At 48.2% G+C, this 27,929-nt stretch overlaps 2 protein-coding genes across 2 annotated transcripts; both read right to left on the bottom strand.

The window, feature by feature from the left end:
- Positions 1-284: 284 nt before the first annotated feature.
- LOC136454328 (uncharacterized) lies at positions 285-9,735 on the bottom strand. The gene is given in 5 exon segments (XM_066454786.1): positions 285-400; positions 1,678-2,011; positions 2,135-2,335; positions 7,498-7,815; positions 9,703-9,735. Coding segments are annotated over 4 exon segments (858 nt in total). The 3' UTR covers positions 285-400; positions 1,678-1,705.
- A 13,160-nt stretch (positions 9,736-22,895) lies between these two features.
- Positions 22,896-25,773, bottom strand: LOC136476964 (dnaJ protein homolog). The gene is made up of 6 exons (XM_066474976.1): positions 25,557-25,773; positions 24,409-24,577; positions 24,180-24,321; positions 23,801-24,077; positions 23,482-23,680; positions 22,896-23,388 (listed from the first exon to the last, which is right to left on the bottom strand). The coding sequence occupies exons 1-6, from the start codon at positions 25,704-25,706 to the stop codon at positions 23,069-23,071; spliced, it is 1,257 nt and encodes a 418-aa protein (XP_066331073.1). The 5' UTR covers positions 25,707-25,773; the 3' UTR covers positions 22,896-23,068.
- Positions 25,774-27,929: the final 2,156 nt, after the last annotated feature.

Below are 27,929 nucleotides of genomic sequence, written 5' to 3'. Positions count from 1 at the left end.
AATTCAGGGTTGAGGAAATAGCAGGCACTGTCATGTTCCAACTGCCAAGCTGCTGCAGCTAATAGCCATAGCCTAAGATTTGAGAGACCATCCCTACCAGGCTACCACCCAAGCTTAAAATAATACAACCACGAAGTGCTAGCTACTAATACAAAGTCATTAAATGTGTTATCCCTTTCACAGATGCTAAGCTGCTAAATATTAGCAGGCGTTGAATCTAAACATAGACTAGAACTGATTCACACAGATCCCGTAACGCAAAACTTCAGCTAACGGATTGAACACTGCATTCTTGTAACAGAAGTATCATATCACATTGCGCATCCTCACCATACTGATCATAAATCTCTCGCTTTTCAGGTTCACTGAGGACCTCATAAGCCTGAGCTAGCTCCTTGAACTGAAATAAAAGCATGAAATCTTAGTTTTTCATCTCAATCAGAAATCACCAGCTCCATTCGACCATTCATACAGCCTTACAACCAAACATCACCATATTCATGCAGGTTAGGCAAAATGATCTATACATCACCACTTGTTCTATCAAACAAGAGCAAAGCACCATCATAGCATCACTAATTAAATGACAACATATGGTAAAAGTTATTCTAAAAAATCAAACCGCATTATGCCTACAGAGCAGACAAGTGACCATACTGTGTATATATAAATAATCCATAAGCAGAATGTGCATATTCACATTTTTCAGGACCAGAACATTCATGGAATAAGTGAATCACTTTTAGGATCAGAGCATTCATTTAACATTCGAATCAGTAGAGCACATTACAGCATTCAGGTCAGAGAAACTGGATTCAGGTTAGGGAAACTGAACCAAGCATGTCCGTCGGTTCCTCAGGTAAGTTTGGCAATCAATTTCACAATTTTTTCATCAAAAGCTACCACCCTGACCATTATACTAGCAAACCAACCATCTAGCACACAACAACAGACAGGTCTAACAAGACTAAAACGGTATCAATAAAAAAAATACTAAATCATGAATGTTCTGAATGTTGTGGGAGGACAACACTAGAATCCATAAATGGAAGGTAACTTGATTGCTTTGAAGCAATTTGGCTTTGCCTGTTGAGAACAAATCGTGCAGAACTGTTCCTCTAGATGAAAGTTCCTGTTCCATGAAAGTTCTCGGGCTTGTAATATGTCTTTTATTTATAATGTTATATATAGAGATAACAGCATCGACAAACTCAACTTGCCCTATCTTGACCAGTAAATGACACGCTAAGCAGACCTGAACTTTAGTTCATGAATTACAAAAGAGTTCTTTAAAAAAAATATTAAACTGGATTTGATTTCATCATAGGGATAGTGAAAAGATGGGGCTAAACATTCGCCATTGGAAATTTTGAAGTGCTTGCACATTACATCGTAGAGAGTGCAGTCATGCTTGACATGAGTACAAACAAGGCCGTGTTTTCTTGTCTAGCTTGCCTGGCAGGCAATACAAAGGAGTTGAACCCTACCGAGTTACTGTGAGACACATTTAACTATAGATACTTGATCTGGATACAAATCATTGATCTACTAATAGGCAATGACACCTTCTGTCCAGTGGTGATCACCAAATTTATCAAGTCATGAAACTTGCATATAGAAATCTCCAGCAAAACATATCAGCAAGATAAAAACTGACAGGAAGCATAAGAATGTCACCTGTTGTCATTTACAAATATTCTTCTATTCATGGATAAAGAACCCCCTCAGAACTGGATGCCATAATATGGCATTCCACATCAGGATGCTCCTTCATAATGCTACAGATCTTCTTGTAGCCATTGTTACTTGGTGAGACGTCATCAGAAATAGTCATTGTCAATCTCTGAAGCACTGTTGCACATCGGAGTATGATTTTTAGGAAATCAACTTCATCATCTTCTCCTTGCAAGCCATGAATTTCAACGACTTCAAGATTAGCCAAAGAGACATCTTCACTTCTCCAGTTGATAGGATGTTCACAAGGACAGTTTACTGGGCAGGGCACTCGTACCTGAAAGAAAATTGGAGTACAGGATCAACAACCAGAATACATAATTACAGGACACTTCACTACTATCTAAATTCAGTAGCCAACCAGAATACATAAGTACAGGATCAACAACCGAATGATTACCTTGTCACGTGCTAGGACCACCTTAAGCTTTTGCATAGTTGGTTGAATCCGAAGCAGACAAAACATCATTGGTCCAAAAGTATGCCTCTCTGTTTCTAGATCCAGCTCTAAAACAGAAAAAGCAGTCACTGGAAGATGAGCTATCACTTGTGTAATGCTCCATTCTGCATCCAGAAGTGATAGAGAATGATTTGGGGAATTCTCCTTAATTATTGTGATGAGTCAGTGTACATATATATATAGGCATGGTGGACAGGCCCACTTGCCATATTACATTCCAACACTCCCCCACAGTCTGAACTGGGAGCACCACGAACATTAAGACTGGACCTAAACTCTGTGAAGACGGACGTCGGCAAACCTTTCTTGAAGATGTCGGCGTACTGGGACGTAGTGGGAACGTGTAGAACGCAAACTCCACCGAGGGCGACTCGCTCCCTGACGAAGTGTAGATCAATCTCAATATGCTTGGTTCGCTGATGCTGAACCAGGTTGGTGGAGAGATAAACGGCACTGACATTATCACAATAAACCACTGTAGCGCGACGGAGTGGACAGCGAAGCTCTAGCAGTAGCTGTCGTAGCCAGCAAGCTTCGGCAACTCCATTCGCAACTGCTCGATATTTCGCCTCTGCACTAGACCGAGACACTGTCGGCTGACGCTTGGACGACCAAGAGATGAGATTGTCGCCAAGAAACACCGCATAACCCGAGGTGGATTTACGTGTGTCGGGACAACCCACCCAATCTGCATTGGTGTAGACAGTGAGATCAGCTGGGGAGGTCCGGTGAAGGTGTAGCCCAAGATCCAAAGTACCCTGAAGATACCGAAGAATACGCTTCAGAGCGCTCGGATGAGGTTCCCGAGGGTCATGCATATACAAGCAGACCTGCTGAACTGCATAAGCGATGTCGGGCCTGGTGAAAGTGAGGTACTGCAGAGCCCCAGCAAGACTGCGATACTGGCTGGGATCAGAGACTGAAACACCATCAGCAGGAAGCTTTGAGTGAGTGTCCACAGGAGTGCTGCTTGCTTTGCAGTTACTCATGCCAGCTCGCTCCAGAATCTCCAGCATATACTAGCGCTGAGAGAGAAAAAGACTGTCACCTCGGCGCTGGACGCTGACACCCAGAAAATGATGAAGAGGCCCCATGTCTGTCATAGAAAATTCCTGACGAAGTGCTGCGATAATCCGGTGGAGAAAACTCGGAGAGGATGCAGTAAGCACAATATCATCAACATAAAGGAGAAGAAAAGCCATATCAGCACCTCTGTAGTAGATGAACAGTGACGTGTCGGACTTGGCCTCAGCAAACCCAAGAGAGGTGATATGAGAGGCGAAGCGACTGTGCCAGGCGCGAGGAGCTTGCTTCAATCCATATAGTGATTTGTTCAGGCGGCAGACATAATTGGGCTTGGTCGAGTCAATGAACCCAGTAGACTGAACGCAGTATACTGTCTCGTTCAGCATGCCATGGAGGAAAGCATTCTTCACATCGAGCTGGTGAATAGGCCAGGAGCGAGACAGAGCCAAAGTGAGAACCATCCTGATGGTGGCTGGCTTGACAACTGGACTGAATGTTTCATCATAGTCAACTCCCGGAAGCTGTGTGAAGCCGTGAAGAACCCAGCAGGCTTTATAGCAATCAAGAGAGCCATCTGCCTTGAACTTATGACGAAAAACCCACTTGCCAGTGACGAGATTGACGCCGGGCGGGCGAGGCACGAGAGTCCAGGTGTCGTTGGCGAGTAAGGCGTCGAACTCGTCCTGCATGGCGTGACGCCAGGACGTGTCCGAGAGAGCAGTGCGGACGGAGGTCGGCACTGGAGACATGGCCGCAACCGTCGTGGTGAGGTTGAGACGGTCCACGGGCTGCCGAAACCCATCCTTGCCACGAGTGCGCATGCTATGCGCATTGGTGACGGGAGCAATCGCCTCTGGAGCTATGGCGGTGGTGCGACCGGTGGTCCGTCCGATGCCGCTGGCAGCAACCTGGGACGGGATGTCCACAGGGGCAGCAGCACCAGCCAGAGCAGGGAGAGGGCCGTCGTGACCAGGGGCGAGACTGCTCTGGTCGCCCTGGCTGCCGATGTTAGGGGCGTCCAGCTGGCCAGGGGCACCCTGGCTGCCGCTCGGAGCAGCAGAGGGAGAGGCACTGGGTGTCCCTGGTGCGGCGTCCACGCCACTAGGGAGTCGTGTACCTGCAACCACAACTCTAGGCCCAATGGGCGAAGAGGAGTCATCAGCATCAACCAAAAATGCGAGTGTGTTGGGATCCTGGGGTGAGCTGGACATCTCAGAGAAAGGAAACAACGTCTCGTCGAACACGACATGGCGAGAGACGATGATCCGATTTGAATGGAGATCAAGGCATCGATATCCTTTATGACCGGATGAGTACCCAAGGAAAACACATAGTGAGGAACGAGGTGATAGTTTATGTGGAGCTATGGATGACAGGTTAGGATAGCACGCACAGCCAAACACACGAAGGTGGGTGTAGGATGGCTGTGTGCCATGAAGAGCGAAGAAGGGAGTCTGGCCGTCTAGGGTTTTAGTGGGATGACGGTTCAGGAGATATGTGGCTGTGTGAAGAGAGTCAGCCCAATAAATAGGAGGGAGGCTGGCCTGGAACAGAAGGGACCGCACAATATTGTTAATGGTGCGAAGGATGCGCTCAGCACGTCCGTTCTGCTGGGAGGTGTATGGGCATGACGTCCGGAAGGTGACCCCATGAGTGAGGAAGAATGTGCGGGCCGAGGAGTGGTCAAACTCGCGGCCGTTGTCGCACTGAACCGCCTTAATGGAGGAGTCAAAATGTGTGCGCACATAAGAGAAAAAATTAGAAATGACACCGAAAGTATCGGATTTAAGGCGCAATGGAAAAGTCCAGGTGTAATGAGTGCAGTCATCAAGAATAACTAAATAATATTTATAGCCCGATACACTGACAATTGGAGATGTCCAAAGATCACAATGAATTAAATCAAAAGGATGAGCAGCACGTGAATTTGACACACTAAACGGTCGGCGCACGTGCCGACCTAGCTGACAAGCATGACAAATGTGATCAACTGACTGCTTATTACATGAAATTGCATTGGAACTAATAAGTTTGGATAAAGCCGCGTGACCAAGATGACCAAGGCGGTGGTGCCAAAGCGAAGTGGGCGACGTGGTGGCGGCGAGGGCAGTGGTGGTGCTGGGTGGTGCGGGAAAGAACGGGTAGAGGTCACCCGTGCTATTGCACCTAGCGATCACGCTCCGTGTCTGAAGGTCCTTCACAGAAAGGCCAAAAGGGTCAAATTCGATGGAGCAATTATTATCAATAGTGAAACGACATACGGAGATTAAATTCTTAATAATGTTTGGTGAAACTAAAACATTAGAAAGAACAAGAGGACGTCGTGCTGTAGAGAAAGAGTGTGACCCAATAGATGTAACGAGAAGCGAAGCTCCGTTACCCACAATGATAGATGAAGGACTAGATGACAATGGAGGGTGAAGGTGAGAGAGTATACCAGCGTTGTTGACCATATGAGCACCGGCACCGGAGTCAGCATACCATTCGCCCGATGGAGGAGGCGTCAGCGTCATGGTGTTGAAGTTATGGACGAGTGCTGACGGATCCTAGGACGCTCTCTGCATGGACGCTCCCTGCATGGGCGTCCACTGCTGCTGCTGCTGCTGGGGCGGCAAGGGTCCTCCGTAGCCAAACCCAGGAGGAGGGGCGATGGAGTACGGCTGCTGCTGTGGCATGTACTGCTGTTGGGCGAGGAACGCGGGCGGCGCCGGACGGAACGGTGCCCCGGAGACGTGTCCAGCAGGAGCCTGGCCACCAGTCGGTGGGCATGGCCAAAATTGGACATGGCCCGCCCATGGATTGTAGACGTGCGCCATAGGGAAGTTGCCACCTCCCTGCTGTTGCTGGTTGCGGCCGCGGCCGCCACGCCGACGGCCGTTACGCTGGCCGTTTTGGCCGCCTTGGCCACTGGCTTGGCCACCGGGAGTCTAGCCGCCGTGGCCATAGGCGCCCTGGCCAGGCGCCCCGAAGGCAGCTGGCCGGCCCTAGCCATACTGATTGTGGTTGCCAGGGGCGCGCGGAGCTGTGGCGAGGGCGGTAGTCGTGGAGGAAGGCGGTGGGTCGGAGGCCCCAGCGGCCTCGCCGGCCGCAAGGTCATTGATGTCGATCTCCTCGAGCAGCAGAAGTGTGCGAGCCTCCTCGAAGGTGGGAAAAGGCTGCCGAATCTTGAGGTTGGAGACCATGGGCCGGAATTTCCCGTTGAGGCCGCGAAGCAAGGTGAAGACCATGGTGCGGTCGCCGATCGGATCGCCGTAGTCGCTGAGGGTGGCCGCCATCGTCTCGAGACGGCGGCAAAAATCGGTGATCGAGGCCGCACCCTGTTTCGCCGTGCGAAACTCCGCCGAGAGTAGTAGAGCGCGTGATTCGCGCTGGCCGAGGAATTCGTGCTCGAGGTAGACCCAGGCACCGCGAGCGTTAGGCTTGAGGTTCATCGTCGCCTGTTGAAGATCGGCATCGATCGTGCCGTAGATCCATGTGAGCACGGTGCAGTCCATCTGCACCCACGCCGGGCGATCGACATTGACGACGTCCGAAAGGACGTGATCCGTGAGGGCATACTTGCCCAAGACGGTGAGGAAGAGGGCGCGCCACCGGTTGTAGTTATCGTTGGCGCGATCCAACACCAAAGGTACGAGGACCTTGATGTTGAGGACGGCGATGGCGGCGGCATGAACGGCGGCGTATTTGGCCTCATACGCGTCGAGTGCCGCGGCCCGATCGGCTTCCGCCTGGCGGTGGCGTGCGGCCTCGGCCTCGCGCTCGCGCGTTTCGCGCGCCTCGCGAGCCAGGCGCTCGGCTTCGGTCTCTGCCATGACGAGGTGGCGGCGATCGGTGCTGTCGCGGGATGGAGCGCGTCGCACGGGTGCCGGGGGCACGTGCGTTCGCGCGAGGGAAGGAGGGCGCCTGCTGGCCGGCGATCGGACGCCTGGCGGCAGCGGCGACGCGGTCTCAGATGGAGACGCGCGCTATTAGCGGAAACGAAAACAGAAAAGGAACGTAACCTCTCGTGATACCATGATTGAGAATGATTTGGGGAATTCTCCTTAATTATTGTGATGAGTCAGTGTACATATATATATATAGGCATGGTGGACAGGCCCACTTGCCATATTACATTCCAACAAGAAGACCATTTGGCTGCATATCAACAAAGTGAGTGTCCAATGTTATCAAAAGTGGAAATTGTCGTCACATGAAGAAAACCATTTGGCTGCATATAATAAGATAAATAATTTTGGTATAAATGTTTGGAAGAGAAACATAGCAAAGTAGCACACGCACATTAGTAGAACTCATTATGATCAGCGGATGACATGGAAATCATCTAGCTCACGCTCCTTTATGCTCAGAAGGCGCCATATCTGGCCGAACCCAACAGAAACGTACGAATAAGAGCAACCCCATCTGAGTTTCTTCACCATTGGGGCCAAGAAGGACAAACTGGAGCCTTTGGCAATATCTACCTCCAGTGTCACCTCCTTAAGCACTGGGGCCGCAATGTCAATGCGGCAGATGTCATGATTATTTATCTTCAAGCCCAACTCCTCAAGCAACGGTGACTGAACAATCATAGTGTTAACTGTTAGTGTTGATCTCTCCAGGCATTCGGGTTACCCGAAAAATTTGGGTCAGGTAATTGGAAATTTGGATATTAGAAATTCCTACCCGATTCTGCCCCTGAAAAAGTATTATCCAAAATTTCGGGTACCCGATAATCCAGGTTCGATTTTTACCCGATATACACAGAATCGACAAAATCAACCATTTTAGAAGAATTCTATTAGCATCTTAAAAGCAATAAACAATGGTCCTTCAAATCACATCATGTCTTCATATCAATTAACAACAAATCAATTATAGCATAAATCTACTTTAAGTAATACCAAATAATACTTATATTGCACTGAACCAATGTCTTCATATTAGGAATAAGAGAGCAAATATTTGAGATATTTCAGGTAATTCGGGTACCAAGGAACATTACCCGAACTACCCAAACTAAATTTATGGTTTTACAATTACTATCCAAAATTGTGATCGAGTATTTCGGATTCGGAGATTGGGTTTCAGGTACTTTGCCCACCCCTACATTGGCACATGGGTCGATGAGTCGCGTAGCATTTGCTTTGTACGATCAACTAGGCGCCTCGCTGTCGACGAGCACGTCGTCTACCACTGAAAAAATAGTGTCGTTAAATCTTGAAATAAATCCTGAAAAATGCGAGCACCCATATCGAGTTGGGGACTTGAACCCATGTAGGTGGGGTCCACCACAAGGAATGTAACCAGCTGAGCTACGCTCCGTTCGTTTGACTAACTATATGTAATAAATATCAATATTTATAATATTAAATGCATGCATTATTGGATGTATCATGAGATAGATTTTTATAATAATATATCTAGTTGATATCATAAACGTTAATATTTTTAACTATATATTTAGTTAAATTTTAAACAACTTAAAAAATACATCTTAAATTGTACTACCTCTCCCCAAAAGGATACAACTATGGTATGCATGCCGGTTAGAGTGTTTCATATTTGGCCAAGTTTCTAGTAAATAGTATTTATATTTATGACTCTAAATTAATTTATTATAAAAATATATTTTATAATTAATATAATGATATTTATTTGATATTATAATATTTATACTTTTTTATCTATAATTGGTTAAATTTGGTATAATAAAATATAACGCTGTCCCAAAATTATGTTCTTTTACGACGGAGTGAGTATCTTTTTAGAGACGGAGGTGTGCAGGCAGCTCCAGGGTAGAGTTCGGTTTTTAAAAGGCTGTGGGCCCAGTAAAAGTCGATGTTTCTCATGGTTCGCTTGCTGTTGCGTGGAGTTCGATTAGATCGGCGTCAAGTTAAAATAAACAATTGCTTGCACTGTGTGGGGTATTAACCCTATACCCTTATGGCTAGGCTTAGGCCGGCCCAGTCCAGGGGGTTCGGTTCACTGGAAGATGACGCGTGGCTCGGTCGATCTGCTCGGAGTCCCACGTAAGGAGTCAAGACAGACTTGGAGATCAAGTAAGATCCTGGTCGGTTAGAATAGGAATCCTTATCTGGCCACCTATGGCAATTGTAACTGATTAGGATTAGTTTTTAGATCTGTAACCCTGCTCTCCAGACTATATAAGGCGGACAGGGGACCCCTCTAGAAAACATCTCTCATTGACCTACAACAATACAATCAGACGCAGGACGTAGGTATTACGCCTTCACGGTGGCCGAACCTGGATAAAATCTCGTGTCTGTCTTGCGTCACCATCTTGTTTGTAGCTTGCGCATCTATCTGCCGACAATCTACTACCTTGGGCATACCCCTAGGTAGACTGCCGACCATATTTCATCGATAGTGGCGCGCCAGGTAGGGGGTGTGCGTACTGCTCTCTAGGCGAACAAGATGGTCATCATCCCCGGTTCCATGGCTATGCCGAACGGCCTCACGTTCACCATCGGCCAAATCACCTGAACCACGGGCTCTGATGACTTTATCGCCATGACCCTGGAGGAGGCGCGGATTCAATCTTCGCCGACCACTGCTTCACCTGCATCGGCTATGGCTCCGACCATAGTAGATCCGGCTTTGGCCACACCAGCGTCGTTTTCAGCCACGCCGACAACCCATCGTCCGCTTCCTCGCTACAAAGGGAGGCAGATCGACAACACCGACCTGCTCGACTCCATCGATTGGGTCAGCACCAAACTTACTGAAACCCCAGCTCTGGTAAGTTCAATTCAAAATCAACCTAATGAGCAGGTAACCACTACCCCAACAGATCTACCCGACCAGCTCGGGCCAGTCGTCCTGCACGACTCGGTACGGATCTCGTGGTCACATCTACTCCTAAAGGGCGCTCCGTTCGTTGCCGGTCAGCCCCTGCGACGGGTCTCCGGCTCTCCGAGTACGAAGCCTCGATGGAGAACCACCAGGCCTAGCCCTACGGCCTGCGCAACTTCGTCAACATGGTCCGGATTGAAGATTATCAAGAAGGATCGGTCCACACAGTTCAAGAGGGTGGCTCAAGCTCCTCGTCCGACATCGCATCTAATGCCTCTGTCCACATCGAGCTCTAGCATCATGACGATGAAGGCGTTGAACACGATCTAGATATCCCAGACCACGCCCCGGGATACTCACGATTCTCATCCTTCCCACCAAGGCGAGGAGACTTGATTAATGTTGTCAGTAATGACGAACCACCGGTAGTTGGTGAAATAGAGCAAGAAAGGCTAGCACGCGAAGCACGCAATATTGACTGGTTTAATCGCCGACAAATTGAAGCTGAGGCAGAAGAGGAGGCCCGACGCATAAGGGTCCAGCCACGCGACCTTAACAATGCCTTTGATAGGGTGGGGGACAAGTAGGTCTTCAGGACTCCAAGCGCCAACGTAGTTGTTGCTATGGCGACAATGCAATGACTACCCAATACTCTGGAAACTCAGGTAGTTCGTGATGATATACAAGCTTACCTGATGGCTGCTATGGCTCAGACCGCAGAGATTGTAAATCAAGCCTGGGCTCCATTCGTCTTAGTCGAATCAAGCCACAGCCGCCAGTACTCAAGTCACTCACAACCACCCAACCAACGTGGCTTGTGCAACAACGACCCATCAGACAACCATCAAGACAAAAACGGTGGCCATGATGGTGGTCAGAACGACAACCGCCACGACTTCCGGGACGACAACCAACAAGATAACCGCGATAATCGCCGTGATAACCGCGGTCGCAGGGTTAACCAGGGTGGCAACCGAGATCACCGTGATGGCAATAACGATCTCCGCCATTACCTCAGAGAACGCGATCTGCGTGATTGCATTAACCAAAGAGCCAACGATCGTGCATCCCACGAGAGCTATCGCTGCATGGAATATGATACTACCCACGGCCCTCTGGGTTTGAAGCAGTTTACTCCACACCTTCGCCAAGTCATATGGCCCAAGAACTTCAAGCTCAAAAAACTTCAGAAGTACGACGACAAGGAGAACCCCGAATTATGAGTCATGCTCTATGAAACCGCGTGCAGATCAGCTATGGCTGACGAGCATGTCATGTCTAACCACTTCCCAGTCGCCGTCGGCCATGCAGGCCACCAATGGCTGGTCAGCTTGCTGGCAAACTACTTTGATTCTTGGCAAGAGCTCAAGCAAGCATTCATCGACAACTTCATTGCTACTTGCGAGCAACCCGGCAACAAATATGGTCTGCAGCAGATTCGAGATAGCAAAGATGAGACACTACGTGAGTACGTCCGACGCTTTTCGGAGATGCGCATCAAGGTCCCATCAATCTCCGACAACGAGGCAATCGAGGCTTTCATCACTGGTCTCCATTTCCACGATGCCCTAAGGGACAAGCTCCTCTACAAGAGACCCGAGTCAGTCACAGCGCTCCTAGCCACTACTAAAAAATATGTGGATGCCGATGATGCTAAAAAGATAATTATCGAAGAAGCAGTAAGGGTTCCACGCTCCGACCATCCCCCACACCGCGACGACTACCGCGGCAACTGTGGTCGGAACGACAATTTTGATCACCGCAACCAGCGCAATGATTCCCGCGACCACCACGACCAGTGTAATCAGCGGTGTAATCGCCGCGACGATTACAGGGGCAAGCGTGCTCGAGAAGACGACGGCGAGGTTAACACCGTTAAAAATGGTGGCGGACGTCGCAACTATGAGGACGACTACGCCAAAGCATTGAAAGGACCCTGCCAGCTCCATCCCAAGTCAAACCATACCATAGAGAATTGCCACGTTCTCAAGTCTATCTACATGCGTCAACATGCTCTGGATACATCCGACAAGTCTAACGACGCAAGGGAACAGCACAACAAAGACAACGATGATGAAGACGCAGATCCCCGTCACAAGTATGTCAAGCCAACCGATCATGTCCACACCATCATTGGGGGCAAAGTGTCCATTAAGACCAAATGAGAATGCAAGCTGCTCGCCCGCGCTTGCTTGAACGTGACCAACGTCAACAATCTCATCGCCGATCCGTGGCTTCCTCCTTGGTCTCACCGTGAGATCTCCTTCAACAGAAAGGACCAATGGGCCGCTATACCTAAGCCATGGCATTTTCCCCTGGTTCTTGATCTGTGTATCAACAAGGTTCAGTTTGACAGAGTGCTGGTTGATGGTGGCAGTTTTATCGATATACTGTTCAAGAATAGTTTGCCAGCCCTGAAGATAACCCAGGCTGATCTCAAGCCATACAAGGCACAGTTCTGGGGTGTTCTCCCCGGATAGAGCTCTACACCTCTCGGGCAGACCATGCTACCTATGCAATTTGGTACCCCAGACCACTTCCGCACTGACAACATCAACTTTATGGTCGCTGACTTTGAAGGCACCTACCATGCTATCATTGGTCGATCAGCACTCACCAAGTTCATGGCCATACCTCACTATAGGTATTTGGTGCTCAAGATGCCTACTGAGAAGAGGGTTCTAACTCTTAGGGGCAACGTGTACGCAGCTTACACCTGTGAGGATGACAGCTTCAAAATAGCAGAGGCTCACGACCTCTCTATTCGCATGGCTGAGACCATGCTCGACGCCAAGAAGACGCCAGCCAACCACCTAGAGATCCCAGAGCTTGAGGCCCCACGCAAGAACGTCAAGTCCAAAGAGCAAAAAGCGATCCAGCTGGTCGACGATGATCCTAGCAAAACGACCCTTATCGGGGCCAACCTAGATCCTAAATAGGAAGACGCGCTCGTCAGGTTCTTGAGGAGCAACGTGAGTGTGTTCACATGGAAACCCGCTGACATGCCCGGTGTACCTTGGAACTTGATCGAGCACTCCTTAAATGTCGACGGCAAGGCCAAACCTATCAAGCAGAAGCTACGACGGTTCGCTCACGACAAAAAGGAGGCTATTAGGATAGAAGTTACACGGCTTTTGGCAGCCGGATTTATCAAAGAAGTGTATCATCCGGAGTGGTTAGCCAACCTAGTTCTTGTACGCAAAAAGAATAATGAATGGAGAATGTGCGTTGATTATACTGATCTCAACAAATACTATCCTAAAGACCCCTTCAACTTACCTCGCATAGATGAGGTCATAGATTCAACTGCCGGTTGCGAGTTGCTGTCCTTTCTCGATTGCTACTCTGGTTATCACCAGATTGCTCTCAAAAAGGATGACTAGATCAAGACATCCTTCATCATACCCTTCGGCGCTTACTGCTACATGACCATGTCGTTCGGGCTCAAGAACGCCGGGGCTACCTACCAACGCGCCATATAGGCCTGCCTCAACGAGAAGATAAACGACGACCTCATCGAGGCTAATGTTGACGATGTAGTTGTTGAAACCAAGGAAGCGTACACCCTTATCGACGACCTCAAACATACCTTTATAGCCCTTAACACATTCTAATGGAAATTAAACCCAAAGAAGTGCATCTTTGGTGTTCCTTCTGGTATACTACTTGGCAACGTCGTCAGTCACGACGGCATACGCCCTAACCTGAAGAAAGTCAAAGCTGTCTTGGACATGAAGCCGCCCAAAAAGGTGAAGGATGTTTAGAAGCTTACCGGATGCATGGCTGCCCTAAGTCGTTTCATATCAAAATTAGGCAAAAAAGGACTATTGTTTTTCAAGCTACTCAAAGCAACCGAGAAGTTTGAGTGGTCGGAGGAGGCAGACGCTGCTTTTACACAGCTAAAGCAGTTCCTTACATCACCTCCGGTCCTCACTGCTCCCAGAGAAGACAAAACCCTCCTGCTTTACATTGCGGCAACTAATCAGGTGGTCTCCACTGCCATGGTGGTCGAGCACGACGAGCTTGGCCATGTCTATAAGGTACAGCGACCAATCTATTTCATCAATGAGGTACTCAATGAATCTAAGACCAGGTACCCATAGATTCAAAAACTGATCTACGCCATACTAATAACATTCCAAAAGTTGAAACATTACTTCGATGGATATCGTGTGGTGGTCATGACCGAGTACCCTCTGGGAGACATCATTTGCAACAAGGATGCGAATGGGCGCATCGTCAAATGAGCAATGGAGCTATGCCCTTTCTCCTTAGAATTTGCAAGCCGTACTACAATCAAGTCTTAGGCACTTATCGATTTCATTGTCGAGTGGACAGACTTAAGCACACCTGCCTCTCAGGGGCTCGATGAGTATTGGAAGATGTACTTTGATGGCTCTCTCAACATTGATGGCGTAGGAGCAGGAGTCCTCTTCGTGTCACCATCTAAGGAGCAGCTCCGATACATCCTCAGGATTTATTTCCCGGCGTCTAATAACACCGCCGAATATGAAGCATGCTTACATGGTCTGCGCATTGCGGTCGAGCTTAGTGTCAAATGTCTCTATGTCTATGGAGACTCGGCTCTGGTCATCAACCAACTCAACAAGGACTGGGATACGACCAGCGAAAAGATGGATGCATACTGCAAAGCAATCAAAAAGCTGGAAGGCAAGTTCTATGGCATCGAGTACACACATATGGTCCGGGACAAAAAATCAAGCAGTGGATGCGCTGTCAAAGTTAGGATCATCTCGAGCCAAAGTCCCACATGGCATATTTGTTCAAGACCTGCTCACGCCTTCCATCAAAGAAGAAGATCCTGCGATCGACAAGCCTCCGGACCAGCTATTGGTGGCTACGGTTCTGGCGTTTAACACCATCGAACCACCTTTGACCACTAAGGAGCCTGACTGGAGAGTACCTTTCATCAAGTACTTGACAGATGGTAGCGGTTACACCGATCAGATAGAAAACAAATGCTTGATGCGTCGCAGTAAGCAGTATCTGCTCGTCGATGAAAACTTGTGGCGCAAGAACGCGAAGGAGGAAATCTTGATGAAGTGTATAACCTAAGAGGATGGTGAATGTCTCCTAGACCAAATCCACTTTGGCTCCTATGGAAACCACGTGGCCTCAAGAACACAGGTTGGCAAGGCTTTCCGAGCAGGGTTCTATTGGCCGTCAGCCGTAGCCAATGCAGAGAAGCTAGTCCGCCATTGTGAAGGTTGTCAGTTCTTCGCCAAGAGGATCCACGTACCAGCACATGAGATTCAGATGATACCAGTCTCTTGGCCCTTCGCATGCTGGGGACTAGATATGATCGGGCCTTTCAAACCGACTCCTAGGAAATTTACATGCGTCTTTGTCCTGATCGACAAAATTTTCAAGTGGATAGAGTACATGCCTCTAGTGCAAGCATCTTCAGAAAAGGCTATCATGTTCATCGACCAGGTCATCCACCGCTTCGGCATACCCAACAGCAGCATCACTGATCTGGGTACTCAGTTTACTGGGAACGCTTTTTAGGACTTCTGCGATGAAAGGAGCATAGTAGTAAGATACGTCTTGGTGGCGCACCCTAGAGCTAATGGATAGGTCGAGCGGGCAAATGGTATGATCTTGGACGCACTTAAAAAGAGGATGTACAGGGAAAATGATAAAGCTCCCGAAAGATGGCTCAAAGAGTTGCCAGCTATGGTCTAGGGTCTTAGAACCTAGCCCAGTCGCAATATCGACGTATCACCATACTTTATGGTTTATGGCGCTAAGGTAGTGCTTCCAGCAAATATAGCCTTCAGATTAGCATGGGTAGAGAACTTCGACGAAGACAAGGCCAATGAAGTACGGGAGCTAGAAGTGAATAGTGCAAAAAAGAAGCGACTCGATTCTTATGTACGTACAGCTAAATACCTTGCTGTTTTGTGCAGGTACTACAACAAGAACGTCAAGGAATAGTTCTTCGTGGTTGGGGACCTGGTCCTGAAGTGGAAGACGAATCAGGCTGGTGTCCACAAACTCGCAACCCTATGGGAAGGGCCCTCCATGATCAAGGAGGTTACACGCGCAACGTCTTACGGGTTAGCTCATCTAGACGGTACAGACATAACCAATTCATGGCACATCGACAAGCTTAGGCGTTTCTATACCTAACTACTAAGATATGTACTCCTCTTATACTTTTGATTCAATTCAATAAAGCTATTATGATTTCTCCGACCACTCTAATGTGTTACTTCGAAGTCTATTGTTATTCTAACTCAACCCATTAAAACTGACCCCCATTCCTTCTCGGGTTTTTGGAGCAGGCCTTGTCTCCGGTTCCTCCCAATGCATACATGAGATCCGCTCTCTACGCTATGGGTGATCGGCAGGTCTCCTCTGGTTTGACTTGTGTGTGTCTACATGTGCATGAGCTACGCACCTCAAGACAAACTAGGGCCATACAAACCTTTCAGGATGACGTGTCGACTAAACTGGTACAACTAAATAGAACATTAATATGTTCTCACTTAGTTACACCAACACGATATCCAAGCTTAAATACGTTTTCTACAAAACAAACAAGCTTATACTGATACACAGTTACGTTATTACAAGCTTGCCTGAAAAGGACCAAGTTTACAATAACACAACTACATCTTCTTCTACAGCTATAGCCTACACTAATGGTTGGTCGGGGCACGCAGCACCTACTACTCGCTGGGCCTGACATCGTGCTCAAGTCTCGAGGACTCTTGCACTAGTCGAGCTAAAGAAGATGGCCCCGCCGACGCCTAGCTGGTCAAGACCGCAGGCTTCACCGGTTGGCTTGAAACTAAAGGCGTTTCCAGCTGACTTGTCGATGGCATTCCCTGTACGGATGGCGTCGCACCTCCACTCAGGTTAATGTCGCTAATTATTTTCACCGATAAGTCTAGCTGTGCCATCCGTAGCTCCTCAGCCTTGTCTGGATCTACCTCCTTCGGGTATCCAGCTTCTAGGCGCATGAGATCGATCAAGGGGTAGTGAGCACGTACCATGCTTAGCACATGTGTGCCTGTGTACTCACCCGCCTCCTTCACGAACTCCTAGAACCATCCCCGTGCCTTTTGGCATCTATCGATCAATCCCAGCTGTGGCGTCCTTGGCACGTCCTTTGTTAGCGCTGGGTCGATGAGGTTAAGGACTGACAAAATGCACGTTGCCACCTCCTGGCATCGGTTTTTCCAAGTGTCCCAATCCTTGGTGATCTCTTGGCAGTGCGCCTTCCAGCCGTCACGCTCTTTTATCACGGCTTCTAGATGCTTCTTGGCATTGACTTTTAAAACTGCAAACCGCACAAGCTATCAAAACGTCATACCACGACAAAATAAGGCGGGCAACAAAAGTGAGCAAAGGGGTTTGGAAAACTTACTTTTCAGTTCCTCTGTCATCTTGGTCGTGTGGTCTCGGAGCTATGACTGGTCGTGCGCTAGTTTTCTATTGTCCTCTTTCAAGCAATCACACTCCACGACTGCACGACTGTTCTCCTCTCGGAGACAGACCACTTCGGCTTCTAAGCCTACACTATAGCTGTTACTACCAATAATGTAGCAACACTGGCAGTATTCGTTATGATAAAGTGGCTACTTACTTGTTCTTTCCCGCTCTTTATTACTAAGCTGAACAACCAGGTTCTAGTTCTGGGACTCTCGCTCCGCCTTCTCATGGTTGGTGGCTTCAAGTCGGTGGCGCAGGCGTTCCACCTCCACCGTTAGCTCCTTGTTGCTTGCAGTGATCCCCTCGATCTGGTCGAAGCATTTCTTGCGGTACCTCGTGGTCTTCATTAAGTCATGTATGCAGATAGCTAAGTAAGATAGCTCGACTAGACAGCAAGATCAGGTGGTGAAGCAAAGCCTACCTAGACCTCCATCACCAGCCGTTTCGCCGCCCGTTCAACTTTTTTGGTCTCTTCGACCTTTGGGATTTCCTCATGGACAATCCATTCATCGTTCCGCCAACGCGACACATACACATATTGTCGCTTGTCTTGCGGGCGGCCCAGGACCTCCTCCATTTCATCCTCTTTGGGCTCTTCTTCGGATCTCGGTGCTAGTCCGGCGTTAGCAGCTTCTGCGATAACTATAGCTTTCCCACAGGCTGCAGCATTGAATAACGTGCTCTATGCTCTCACCTCCGGCCACTGCTCCTCAGTCTATTCTGCTACCCTTGATGCTGAGGTGTTGCCCTCCGCAGGTTCAGCGCTTAGAGCACTCGTGCTTGTCTCGGCTCTTCCCTCGACCCCCTGCTCAGGGATTGTTGTCTGACTGTTTGTTTGCTGAGGCCCTGACGAATCTTCTGCTATGGGGTCCTCGATGGCCGGCTGCTGGGCAGTCTGCTCTAAACTTACTGGCGGAGCCACACCGCTCCCGGCTAGCTGGTCCAGATTTTTGGTAGACGTCGACCTAGTACATCTGAGATACGTTTAGAAGGCAATCATATTCAATGCAAATTGTTGGCTTACATCAAGGTTACAAATACTTACATGTTGGAGGCACGGAAGGATGTGGCGAAGGCGCATCTCTTCGGCTGTGCTAGCTCCACGTGTTGTGCGGGTGACTCCTGGTCCCCCTCTACGTCCAGCACTATCGCTAGGCCTTAGTGCTCGACCCCTCCGCCGCTTGTCCTTCGCGCTGCAGTGGTCGGCGACATAGGTCCCACTGGCACGGAGGAGCCACCTTGATCCATCGACTCTAGTTGCCTCCTCCTCTTTTGAGGGACGAGTCGAAAGGTGTCTGCATCCCCCTCCCTCCTCTGCATCATCGTCCGACAAAGTAAAAATCACCTGACGACGCTTGCTATCCACCGGCCGTTTACCAGCAGCTTTGGCTGCTACCTCCTCTTCAGCTCCGAGCACCGCCAGTCGACGTCCTCGATCCCAATGTTGGTCTGGGTGGTTGGGTCAGCTCCTTGCGGCCAATCTACTCCAAGGGGTGAAGACACAAACACTGTCGCTCTATCTCGACCATTAATCTGGGAAACAAATAGGAGCGAACACAGTAAATTTCTACCACAATATAAGACTACGGGTACATGGCAAGATGAGTTACCTTTGGGGGAGGTCGGGCGAGCTTGAACGCGTGCTCGATGTCGCTCAATCTGATATAATTTGGATCAGCTAAGTTAAATAGCTCTCCAATTCTGGCTCTGACTTTGATTTTGTCAAGCGCCCCCTGCCTCGTCCTCGTTGGGTCCGCGCTACCTTGATACTCGTAGCCAGGATGTACCCTCCTCTAGCAGGGCTAGATCTGCCGGCTGATGAAGTTCCCGACCACGCTCGGGCTATCTAGTTTTTTCCACGGGATCATCCCAAATATTTCCTGAATCTGTTCCAGGTGCTCGGACATCTTTGACCAGCTTGTCCTCTTCTCCAGAATGTACCCCACGTCGCACAGTGTGATCGTGTTAGGCTTCGTGGATGTAGAACCATTTCTTGTACCAGTCATCAAGCGACGTGTTCCATGGGCAGTGCAGGTACTGGGCTTTCATGCCGTCATGGAGGTTGAGGTACACCCCTCCGGCAATCTTTGAGCCGCCGCTTCCTTTCTTCCGCAGACAGAACAGATGGTGGAAAAAATCGAAATGGGGCTGAAAGCCGCCATATGCTTCGCAAAGATGAATGAAAGTGGCGATAAGGAGGATCGAGTTGGGATATAGATTACAAATCTCAATCTCATAGTAAAGACAGAGTCCCTAAAGAAAATGATGAACAGGAACCCTAAATCCCTACTTAAAGAAGTCTTCGAACACCACGATCTCGCCTAGTTGTGGATCGGGGTATCCCTCGCCCTCCAGCGCACGCCATCCTGCGAGCTCCTTGTTGTGGAGTACCCCCATGATGACGAGGTCTTCAATGGTCTGTTCGTTGCTTCTCGATTTCCACCACTCCTTCATCAAGACTCTGGCTTTCTTCTGCGCATCGCTTTTCGCCATGGATCCGTCCTTGTTGATGAACGAGGACCTGGCGGAGGATTGATTGGTATTAGGGTTGGTAATAGGAAGAAGATGGCTGCGGCTGCAAATGGCAATGGGGTGCGGTAAAAAGTAATTTACCTATCCTATACTGTATTTAACCCAAGAGTTATGCCGTTTTGTTTGCCCGAGATTCTTGGGAGACGTGCGCACGCGCCGTAGATGGTTGTTTTCACAGCCTCGAGATCTATGCCAATATATGCGCCTCTTCGTTGCCAGTGTATGCGTCTCTTCGTTGTCAGTGTGAGAGGGCCCACGCTGACGCACCTACTTACAGGTGCCACGCAACTGTTTGCTTGAAAAGACAAGAAGACAGTATGACATGCTATACTCGTCTACTTTTTTAATCAGACGTGTCAGATTGGACTTGACAGAACGAGTAAATAAAAATACACAAAATAATAGTACAAGTGGCAATGGTTTTTCGCTGCACTACTCGTACTCAGGGACTGTTCAGACCACCATTATGCTCGGGGACTGTCCAGACCACCGTTGTGCTCGGGGATTGTCCAGACCACCGTTGTGCTCGGGGACTGTCCAGATTACCATCGTGCACGGGGATTGTCCAGACCACTATCGTGCTCGGGGACTGTTCTGACCACTCTCCGGACATTGCTTGGAGACAGTTCTCCTCGGCTACATGTGATTTGTACTCATATACAGTCGAGAGGCATTTATTTGGACCTTGCTACAAGGCTAATACCTCGCCTTTCAACAAGCTCGGGGACTACATCGGTACGATACACCTACCGGTGAATCTCGTATCGCTTGTATTATGATTGGATTTTTAACTTAATTGGAAATTCTTTTTAGACCCTGGCACCACGTGCCTGCGTCACCTACTACCAGGCTCGAGGACTAAGTGGGCACACTTCACCTTACGGTGAATGTGTTTATTTTATCGACCCCTATGCTCTGACTGTTGGCCATAACAACTACTGTACAAGGGTCACTTACATTTCTTTTCAGAAATACAAGTGGACACACTTGATCAGGAAAAAATCTTTTTTCTTTTTTTAGAGCGCCATGCATTCTTCGGACAACCGGAATTTTCAGCTATAATCATGGTTTACTGCTCTCTGTGCGGACCAGAATACTAGCATATTTGCTTGGTCGATGTTTCAACCAGTTGGAGATGACATGAAGACAGACTGCATTAGCCGAAGAAGATCAAACGGCGTGTCACAACATAATACATGGTGCTCGGGGACTAGCTGTGGGGGTATTAACCCCTACACCCTTACGGCTAGGCTTGGGCCGGCCACTCCAGGGGGTCCAGTCCTGTGGAAGACGACGCGTGGCTCGGTCGATCTGCTCGGAATCTCGCGCAAGGAGTCAAGACAGACTTAGAGATCAAGCAAGATCCTAGTCGGTTAGAATAGGAATCCTTATCTGACCACCTATGGCAATTGTAACCGATTAGGATTAGTTTTCAGATCTGTAACCCTGCTCCCCAGACTATATAAGGCGGGTAGAGGACCCCTCTAGAAAACATCTCTTATTGACATACACCAATACAATCAGACGCAGGACGTAGGTATTACGCCTTCACGGTGGCCGAACCTGGATAAAATCTCGTGTCTGTCTTGCGTCACCATCTTATTTGTAGCTTGCGCATCTATCTGCCGATAATCTACTACCTTGGGCATACCCCTAGGTAGACTGCCGACCATATTTCGTCGACACACTGTATGGACAGAGAGTGTGTAGAGCAGCTGATTAGTGGACCAGGCATGTTCGCTTGAACTTATCAGTCAACTTATCAGGTAGAACATATAGTATTTTTTTCTCATAATAAACATAGCTTCAGCCGGTCAGCCGACTTTAATACAGGCGAAGATGTCCTTACTTTTTATTTCCACACATTGTTTATTGCCACGGTTCGCACCAAGTCAGGAGTACGAATCAAACCTTGCTCTTTCTCTCTCTTCTCACGGTTCGCCTTTTAATACACCGGAGCTGCGCAGCATTTGAACGAAAACGCATTCCATTTGCACAAAAGATTTTTAAGGGGTGCTCGGCAAAGATAGTTGCAGCTGCGGCCGCACCTACAGTGCTAACAACAATAGCTATGCAGACATAACCTAAAAAGCTACAACCATCTCTACCACTCTAGGCGTGAGATTTATAAAGATTGTTTGGATCACTAGAATTAACGACTAGTAGCTAAATTTTAGCTTACAAATATAAACTAATGACGGGGTTAAATTTTATTCATCCCCAACTAATAACTTTTTAGGTTCTCCTTGACAGAACTTTGATTTCTAAAAAACAGTGAAATGAGAACTTTATATGGCTTCGGTTTAAGAAAAAAAAACAGTTTGAGCGACCGCTGTCTCTGTTTGAGTGGATAGTAGTGGTTGTCTCTGTTTGAATAAATGAGTCCTGTGTGATTTCTTTGATTCTCCAGTCCGGTGTATCGAAGGGAGTGTTTGGCTGTGATTATAAGTTGGCTTATAAGTTATAGTACAATATTTTTCTATTCTAATAAATCAGCCATACAAATCAGTATAAGCGGCTTTACGAGCAGCCGAACAGAGCCGAAGTTTGTCACCAGTGGTTGGTTACCAGACAGACTTCAACCAAGAAGCCATTCTAGCTGCAAGAGCTACGGTGCTGCCTCTACCGTGAGTACTGATGATACACCGGTGATGGTGCTTGTGAATATTTTGACTGCAGGATCAGTCTGGGTGTCGTTCCTGGAGGCCTTACCTGTAATTACCAGTTGAACCCCGTAATTAATTTCTGTACCTCATAATGTTTCTGGGTTGAAAGTAACTGCCGTTAGAAGTGTTCTCCCTTCCACCGCTACTAACTGTTAACGCCATTGGATCTAAACAGTGCCTAGAGCTAGCTAATTCACACAGATCCTGTAACGCAAAACATAATCACAGAACTTCAGCTAACTGATTGAATACTGCATTCTTGTAGCCGAAGTATCATCACATTAAATACGCGCGGGAAAACTTGACCCAACAGTAGTCGCATAAAGCGAAACAACAAATTTGCCGCCACCGTCAGACTTTATCATTGCTACTACTAATAGCAGCCACGAGCTGACTACTGCTGGGCGCACTGCACCCTCTGCGCACCGCCCGGCATTTCCTCATCCTCGTCGTAGGCCTCCTGGTGCTGCTGCTGCCGCCTCCGCATCTCCTCTTCGATGTTCACGTCATACGGCATCGTCTCCTCGCACTCGTCCAGCTCCATGTCAGTGTACTGCGACACTGGCTTGGGCGGGAGCACAGCCTCCAGGGCCTTGCACTGCTCAGGGCTAAACGAGTCCGGGAACTCCACCGAGAAGTGGATGTACAGCTTGCCCTTCATGAAGGGCCTCTGGTACATGGGCATGCCTTCATCGTTGATCGCCTTGAAAGAATCTGCACAAATTTATAATAAACAGTGAGCATTGGCCAGATGCACGAAGGCAGAATCAAGAGTTGAGTGCTATCTTTTATGTTCAGATCACCCACCAGGCTTCACAACTTCACCAGGATTTGATTTGATCAGCAGCTGCCTGTTATCCAAGTGAGTGAGAACAAACTGGAAGCCACACAGAGATTCAGTCAAGATCAGTGTGTGCTCGTAGAAGAGGTCATCGCCCTTTCTCTTGAACTTGGGATGCTCCTTCTGCTGGAGAACAAAGATGATATCTCCAGTGACAGTGTCAGGCTGCACACAAGCACAAGATAGTTAAGACCCAAGGTTAATTTGGTACAGAGGAAGCAAGGTTAATTTGGTACAGAGGAATAACTTCAGAACTGAGGACTGAATGAGTTAAAGAGTCATTACCGCTTCATCAGCTTCACCAGGGAATGTGATCTTCTGCCCGTTCTGCATACCCTTCTCAACTACCACTTCAAGAACCTTCTTCTCCTGCACAACTTTATCACCCTTGCATTGTGGGCATCTATCCTTGTCGTTGATGGTCTCTCCAGAACCCTTGCACTCGTTGCAAGGATGCTGCATTTGCTGAATCATTCCAGGTCCCAACTGCCGGATTTGGACCTTAAAGCCAGAACCTTGGCAACCAGCACACCTCGACGAAGCTCCAGACTTTGAACCCTTACTGCAAGATTGCAGGATTAGAACACACCATGTGAGATCCTGAAAATCTAATCTATAAAGCATAATTGGGCTTTTGGCATCCCTTTGGATTCAGATGACCTACCCATTGCACTTGGAGCAGAGGACATTGCGGGACAGCGAGAGCTTCTTTGATGTACCATTGTACAAATCCTCCAGAGAAACCTTCAGAGGATGAACCACATCCTCTCCCCTTCGCTGCCTTCTGCCCCTACTGCTGCCACCACCTTTGCACAAGTACATACAGCGTGAGCTACTATGTAGGTGATTCTCAATGTCAATGACATTGCATCGGTTTCTGTTTCGCAACATACCTCCAAAAGGGCTGCCACCACCAAAGAATGACTGGAATATGTCAAAGGGATCATGCATCCCTCCACCACCTCCCATTCCCTCCTTGAGGGCATCCTCACCATACTGATCATAAATCTCCCGCTTTTCAGGGTCACTGAGGACCTCATAAGCCTGAGCTAGCTCCTTGAACTGAAACAAAAACATGAGTTCTTAGTTTCCATCTCATTCAGAAATTAACAGCTCCATTCGACCATTCATACAGCCTTACACCCAAACATAACCATATTCATGCAGATTAGGCAAATGATCACCACTGGTTCTATCAAGCAAGAGCAAAGCACCATCATTGCATAGTTGAATGATAACATATGGTACAAATCATTCTAAAGAATCAAATCGCACTACAGAATTATAGATATAATTCATAAGCAGAATGTGCATATTGACATTTTTTAGGATATAGGAGCATTCGTCTATAGTTCACGATTCAAATAAGTGAAGCATTTCTAGGGTCAGAGCATTCATCTAACAATTCAGGGACTCAAATCAGTGCACCAATTTTAAGAATCAGAAGAGCACACTACAATATTCAGGTTAGGGAAACTGAACTAAGCATGTCCCTCAGTTCCTCCGGTAAGTTTGGCAATCAATTTCACATTTTTTTCATCAAAAGCTACAACTTGACCATTATACTAGCACTAGCAAACCAAACCATCTATTACAAAAACAACAAACAGGTCTAACAAGACTAAAACGGTATCATCAGTAAAATAAAAGACCAAGCAAGGCATTCTGCATGATCAACAAGCTTTTGAATAATTAATTGTTAATTATGCGATCAAAACCACGTAGAGCGACTAATTCCAGGGGCATGAACAGCTCAGCTAATAATCATAACAGTGTCCATGCAACTAATAAACCTAATAGTTTACATTACATGCAACATCTACTTCCCCATACGAATCCCTCCACCACCCCCAACCATCAAACCGATCTAATTCCACGCCTCCTCAGATCCGATCAACCGCCCCCCACCCACGAGCACCAGCACCAAAGGAAATCGACCTAGAGAAACCGTCTCAACACCGCCGTAAACCTGACAACCCGCTTACTACTCCGCGCCGCGGACAGATCGGAGCCAGACGAGGAAACCAGCCGGCTCGCTCACCTTCTCGGGGTCGCCGCCCTTGTCGGGGTGGTTCTTGATGGCGGCCTTGCGGTAGGCCTTCTTGAGGTCATCCTGGGAGGCGTCCTTGGAGACCCCGAGGATCTCGTAGTACCGGGTGTTGTCGCTCTTCTTCGGCGCGCGCCCGAACATCTCCGAAACCCTAGTTGTTTGATCCGACGGGACGCGTGGTGTCGCGCCGGCAGAGGTTTGTGAGGAGGAGGTAGAGCGGGGCGGGGGTAGTTATATCGTCGGGACGGGTGGTGGGGAGTGAATGCTCTGGAAGCTGCAGGAGGCGGGGGCGGGTGGCGCGCGGCCCGTCGGATGCGGATCGGGCGGTCTCGGCCCGAGCTTCCAGATGCTTCCGGTGTCTTCCTGCGAAAGGACGAGGGGGCCGTGGGGCGGGCGGGGCTACGGGGAGCGCGTGTTGACGCGACTCGATTCTTGCGTGGCTGTGGGTCGTCGGGTCCGGGCTGGAGGGAAGCGAGCCGTCCGATGAGTTCCGCACGTTTTGGAATTTGGAATTTGGAATTTGGAATTTGGAAAACTGGAAAGATCCTTTGTGCTTCCCGTTTTGATGAAGAGGTGGTGGCCAAAGACGCTCAGTCCACTACAACATTCAAACTCTTTTTTCTTTTATATTTTATTAACTTTTTCTAAAGTGAGGGCATCTTCACAATCTTCTTAAAAATTGTTTGGTAGACCACGATTACGCTATATATATATATAAATAAAAATAAATAAAAAACTTTGGCTTCGTTCAACTGCGTTGGTCGTGGCTAAGCCTATGAGAGCCGTGTAGTGGCAACCAGTGCAGCCAAGCACTCCCTGTAATTTTACCTTTTCTTCAATAGTTTATCTTCCAAATAAAACTCAAACATAGAGCTAAAGGAGAGAAACCGGGCAAAATTACGGTGAGAGGGCACCCGAGTGGATAGCAAACATGGAAGGCATATGTGTATTTGAGAATTGAGGGGAAATTTTACCAAGCGTCTATCTCTATAGAGTTACCGTAAGAAAAACTATTGGAGGTATGTTCCCTCTTTTTCCTAATAAAAGAACAAATTAAAGAGTTAATTTAAGGACCATTCGGAGATACTGTAGTACAATAATACTCCCTCACGCTTCTATCTGTGTTTTTAATTAATGGATCATATGCGATAAAAGCATAGGGTTAGTATATGTGACAGATTTATATTGATTCTGGCATAAGATATCATGTGATATATCCATGTATATGTAGTGTTTTATTGCTCTTTATACTATGGTCGGCTGTTCTATTTTCAGTTTGGCTACATAAAGTTCAATCAAGTTTGTAGAAGAACGTCAATATTTGTGACATCAAATAGATATATTAACAAAAAAATATTGCACGATAAATCTAAAAAATGAATTTATATAAACATAGTCAAATCCAAACCAGTTTAAGTCGGTGCTATGTTAGAATTGTATTTCTTTTCCATGGTGGAAGGAGTGCAATACAACAAAGTATGCACCACAGTTTTATGCGGGACAACTTTACAATAAATTTGTCAGGTTCATAAACCCGGGGTCCCTCGGGGACCGGCTTCTGCGTCAAGGCTCGGCCCAAGAGTCTAAAAAACAACAGGGCAAAGGGGCGGTCCAGCAACCGACCGGAAGACCAGGCCCAAGAAGAGCAACACCCGCTCATCGGCTACTTCAACCCACCTATCCGACCAGAGTTCTCGATTCGAGCTCTAGCCGTCTCTCGACGGCCTCTTCGATTGGAAGGCCTGCCTCCGAGCCCTACTTCCGACTCCGACCCCGCGTCCCTCCGACCGGGGCTCGTAGGAACCCTGCTCACTGCTCTTCTCCGATCGGCGCACTCAGAGCCGACTGGAGCCATCCGAGCGGGGACGCCCGTTCGGTAGGAACCAGAAGACGTGCGGAGAAAGGCAAGGCAAGGCTCACAAGTCAAAACCACTGTACCAGGGACCATACCCTGCACGGAACAGTACTCTGCAGCTACCCTGACACAAATAGTATTGTAGGCGCCGACATCTCTCTCTACAGTATTGTAGGAGCCGCTAAAACTCCCATACGGTAAGACCCCCCGCGTGTCTCTGGACATCGATAGCGGTATGGGTACCAGGATTTACCGTACCGGGTGAACATAGCGAGACTCCTCACATGCCTCTATGCATCAAACAGTATTTGCAGGTACCGACGTCCACCGTCCTTGAAAAAGGCAGCGCGACCTCCCGTGTGCATCTGACATTTTACAACGACAGCAACAGTATTGTAGGCGCCTACCACTATCTTATACCCGCCGGTGTGGGCAACAAGGCTTGGTAGGCGTGGGCAATAAGGCTCGGCAGCATACGTATCCTCACCCTCTCACTTGTAAAGCCATCC

This window comes from Miscanthus floridulus, chromosome 1 (genome assembly GCF_019320115.1).
Source record: "Miscanthus floridulus cultivar M001 chromosome 1, ASM1932011v1, whole genome shotgun sequence".
In the NCBI taxonomy this organism is placed as follows: Eukaryota; Viridiplantae; Streptophyta; class Magnoliopsida; order Poales; family Poaceae; genus Miscanthus; species Miscanthus floridulus.
This window is presented reverse-complemented; position numbering and strand designations above follow the sequence as displayed.

Bases quoted from the DNA above. Each gene is read 5' to 3' on its own strand.
- LOC136476964 (XM_066474976.1), bottom strand. From the start codon at position 25,706: ATGTTCGGGCGCGCGCCGAAGAAGAGCGACAACACCCGGTACTACGAG. The intron at 24,578-25,556 runs GTGAGCGAGCCG...TTTTTGTTTCAG, and splicing joins AGGGCGGCGACCCCGAGAAG to TTCAAGGAGCTAGCTCAGGC. The intron at 24,322-24,408 runs GTATGTTGCGAA...ACTTGTGCAAAG, and splicing joins TGGTGGCAGCCCTTTTGGAG to GTGGTGGCAGCAGTAGGGGC.